General features: G+C 37.0%; 1 protein-coding gene across 1 annotated transcript; it reads left to right on the top strand.

Annotated features, from left to right (window-relative positions):
- LOC133878474 (licodione synthase-like) lies at window positions 1–2845 on the top strand. The gene is made up of 2 exons (XM_062317030.1): window positions 1–939; window positions 2099–2845. The coding sequence occupies exons 1-2, from the start codon at window positions 58–60 to the stop codon at window positions 2756–2758; spliced, it is 1542 nt and encodes a 513-aa protein (XP_062173014.1). The 5' UTR covers window positions 1–57; the 3' UTR covers window positions 2759–2845.
- The last annotated feature ends 1910 nt before the right edge of the window (window positions 2846–4755 follow it).

Raw genomic sequence — 4755 nt, 5'->3', positions numbered from 1 at the left:
TTAGACAACATCAAAGTATAAGAATCTATTATCGATAAAAGTTTTACATCAGAAGCCATGGCAATAGAGCTCTTACTCGTCCTAACCCTTCTTGTAGGGCTCTTGGTCTCAACCATATTGTTCTCCGCCTTCCATTCAAAGCTCCCACCAAGCCCCATAGCCTTACCGATCATCGGCCACTTCCACCTCCTTGGCCCCATCATCCACCAGTCTCTCCACAAGCTATCCCTTCGCTACGGGCCCTTATTTTCTCTCCGCCTTGGCTCAGTTCCATGCATCGTCGCCTCCACACCGAAGTACGCAAAAGAACTTCTCAAAACCAACGAACTCTCTTTCACTTCACGCAAGCACACCATCGCCATTGACCGTCTCACGTATAACTCTTCCTTTGCATTTGCACCCAACGGACCCTATTGGATCTTCATGAAGAAGTTGAGCGCAAACGAGCTCCTTGGCAGCCGTACTGTCAACGCCTTTATTTCGCTTAGAGAGAAAGAATATCTTCGGCTCTTAAGAGTTTTGGCCGACAAGTCTGAGGCCGGTGAGGCTGTTAATGTTACCGAGGAGTTGTTGAAATTGACTAATAATATAATTTCTCAAATGATGCTTGGTCGGGCCGAGGAGGCTAGGGCTGTGATACGTGAAGTGGTACAGATTTTTGGAGAGTTTAATGTCTCTGACTATATATGGTTTTTCAAGCGTTTGGATTTGCAGGGATTTGGGAAGAGAATTGAAGACATTCATAGGAGGTTTGATGCTTTGGTGGAGAAGATTATTACAGAACGCGAAGAATTGAGGAAAAAGAAGGAAAATGGAGAAAGAGAACGTGATGGTCGAGAGCATCAAGTGAAGGATTTTATGGACATTTTGCTCGATTTTTCGGAGGACGAAAATTCGGAGATAAAATTGACCAGGGCTCATATCAAAGCCCTGATTGTGGTACGTTCTTCTAATCAAATGGAATCTTTTTACTGTTTGCAATCTTTTTGGTCCTTTTTCTCCCTTATTTTCAAAACACATAAGAAAAGGCAAAAATACCAAATAATCGCTCTATATTTTTGACCGATTTTAATTTTACATATTTGATTCCATTAGTATTTCTTTTGAAAATATAAATCAGATTCCAAACAACACATAGAAGGGGGATTAAATAGGTGTATGACAATATAATGCGGAATTAAAAATTTAATCAACCACAAACAAACAATCACCAAAATATGAAAAACAATAAAGCAGTTGACACAAATATTTGGTGACAAAATGGAAACACTTTGAATTCAAAGAGAAAAACCACTCCAGGGTAGTCAATCCAGGAAATCAATCCAATAACGAAGAATCCGCGAATTACAAGATGTTAATACTCACAAAATCTTTGCAGTCGTCACACTTTTGAATTAAAACAAGTGACCCACTTGTTTGCTTCTCTCCCAGAACCTTTGGAGAGTTTTTCTTCTTGATTTCCTTAACCACAACTCCGCTTAGCTTCAATTGTTCAAGGTTGATGGTTAAACAACAACCAAAACTCTAAGAGAGATTTAACATTAATAGTCAAGGCCTAAAACCCTATCTTAGCACACTAAATTATAGAGTAGAATCCTTAATAAATTTGTGCTTGAAAGTCCATTTAATTAAATAGACCTCTGAATGAAATCTAGTTCGAGTTAGAATAGGATTTCAAAAAAATTCTCCCAGATTTTCAGTACCGTATTGTGGAGCAATTTTGGTATAGTAAATGTCTGAATTAAGGAAAACCTATTTCAAAAATATTTGTTGCTTTTGTGTTAGCTTTCTAACGTCGCTGATTTCACTACAATTTGATACTTGAGCTGAAAGTTATGGTTCAAATACAAAGATGTGCTCAATCTAAAATTGACAAATCCAATTTTAACTCCGCTTGATGAAATTCCAATTTGCTCATTTTCTTGTTTGATTAGGCTTAATCACATCTTCTAGGTCTTCCAATTTGATTTGGATTCAGTCTTAGAAGAAATTCTTCATCGTCTTAACCAGTAGACTAAAACTTACAACAAAATAAGTTTTGGCACCGAATTTGTCAATACTAAAATCTAACATCTTTGCACATGTACATTCTTTCAAGGATTTCTTTGCAGCAGGTACAGATACAACAGCAATTGCAACCGAATGGGCATTAGCAGAGCTTATCAACCATCCAATGGTGCTCGAAAAAGCTCGTAAGGAGATCGATAATGTTGTCAAGAACAGTAGATTAGTCCAAGAATCAGACGTTCCAAATCTTCCATACATCAATGCCATCATAAAGGAAACATTGAGGCTTCACCCACCATTGCCTATGGTCGCAAGAAAATGCATAGAAGATCGTAGGATTGGAAGCTATGTCATCCCAGCAAACAGTTTGCTATTTGTGAATGTATGGGCCATTGGAAGAGACTCCAATTACTGGAAAAACCCATTGGACTTTGAGCCTGAGAGATTCTTGCCGAAGGAGGGTATGGGCATGATCGATGTTAGGGGACAACAATTTCAATATTTGCCATTTGGGTCTGGGAGGAGGAGTTGCCCTGGCATAAATTTGGCCATGCAAGAGCTCCCAGCACTGCTCTCAGCTATGATCCAGTGCTTCGATTTTAAGTTGGTCGGACAACGAGGTGAGATAATGGACGGTAAAAATGTTGTTGTTAATATGGATGAGGGGCCCGGATTGACAGCTCCAAGAGCCCATGATCTTGTGTGTGTACCAATAGCCCGCTTGAGCTCGCTTGATATCCTTCACCCATAAGGAATGCTCTACGTACTGTGTTTCCGTACAGTGTTTCCGTACTCAAACCCTCATGCGTGGTTCAATCCATTGCTGCATCTTTATTCACTTTATGTGCGTAGGCTTACCACTCTCTCTCTCTCTACAACAGTTAATTTCTAGCTCTGCCACTGTATGCATGCATATGTTTTTTACTTAATTAGTATACAAATTTCACAAAATACATAGTTCTGAAAATTCTGTAACCTTTTGTTCTTGTGAAATTCAAAACATGCTAAAATTTATTCTAAAATGAGGATATATGTATAATAACTCGAGCAAGTGGGTATCAACCCACTTTACCTATTATATTAGAATATAATAACTCGCATGCAAGGAAATTATAAACTAATTAGTGGTAAACTGAGGTGGATAGAACTGAGCACCTGTTTTTGTTGTTGTTGTTGTCCTATCATTTGTTACTAATTCTTTTAATTAATTATCATTTGTTTCATGTATAGTCTATCAAATAAGCCAAACCTTTGTTGGCCTCTGTCTTATCTATTAATCTCTTCGATCATCTTTATATATATAACATTGTAATTGGAATGGATAGGCTGAATGGATTTTTCTCCCATTAATGGATCACGTACGGATCGGCTGGCTTATACGGAAGAAGAATAAGTTAAATTAGACAATGGTAATCAAATTGCTCATAGCTAGGGTCTAACATTTTAAACAGAAAAGAAAAATAATAATAAACTTGAAAGGCTATTCATATTCTTCTTCCAACCTTACATTTGTCTTATACATTCAATTCCCAAAGAATATTTCAGGAGATATGATACGTTTATAACTCTTGTACAACTTCAACAATTTTTTTTTTTTTAAAAAAATATATATAAAAAAAAAATCAATCATTGAATATGTAAGACTCACATGTAGGAAAACAGATTCAATGGTTTGTTTGAAAAAAGTAAAATGCCAAAAAAAACCAAGTGCACACTCCCCTCTCACATGAGGTTGTGGGCCTCACCCCATATGAGAGGGTGGGCCCCACCCCATGTGTGAGAGGGGGGGTGTGCACCTAGTGTTTTTCTAACGGGATGTGTTATTCTTACATTACATTATCTTACATCAATTTTACACCAAGACACATTGGGTATGGGACCCACGTATATGAGACCTACATATATGGGACTCACATGCATGGGTCCCACATATTATGTTTTTTGGTGTATGATTGATGTAAGGTAATGTGATGTAGAAAAATCATTTTTCTTTTCTAACATCCCTCTTAAAAAGAAGTTAGAGTTGTACAATAATTATTTCTGATAGGGATAATTGCACCACTGGTTCCTGAGGTTGGCTTAAATTGCGAATCACTTCTTGTGGTACTATAATTACAAATCACTCCCTGTACCTGTTTTCCGTCTACCAAGTAAACAAAGTCTGTTAGTAGATTGCAATACAAATGATATTTAGAAGTTGTCTCACTATTTATAAGACGTGGCAAACCTAAGGACCAGTGGTGCAATTATAAATTTCAAGCACAAGAGTCAAGTTGCCGCCCATCAATTCCTAATTCTAGCCAAGCAAATATGCCTCAACCAAAAATGCACATGTGGGCTTCCACAAGTTGAAAGAGATCTCGATAAGTGATCTTTAATCAAATTTAAAAACCCACTTTACCTATTATATTAGAATATTAATTAAATTAACAATTTTTTATTTTTTATTTTTATAGACTTGAACTTTTGAGACAATTGGCTTGAAATTCATGAAAGGAAGATCAACAGTGGGAACAAGGATTCTGTTCATTTCATTAGGGGTGAAAACCTAAAGCCGGTTTTCAGTTATTGATTAAAATCTGTAATCGGCTGCAGGGCATCCGGTTATTGAAAATTGTCAACCGGCTTCAATAACTGACTACCTTGGTTGGTACACGGTTATTCGAACCGGGTACTGAAAAAAAAAAAATATAATCAGATCAAGAATTTTCTAAGCAACCAAATGAAACTAAAAAAAATAAAAAAATA

Source organism: Alnus glutinosa, chromosome 9 (genome assembly GCF_958979055.1).
Source record: "Alnus glutinosa chromosome 9, dhAlnGlut1.1, whole genome shotgun sequence".
NCBI classification, from domain to species: domain Eukaryota; kingdom Viridiplantae; phylum Streptophyta; class Magnoliopsida; order Fagales; family Betulaceae; genus Alnus; species Alnus glutinosa.
Note: the sequence above shows the minus strand (reverse complement) of the source record. Positions and strands in the feature narration are given on the sequence as shown.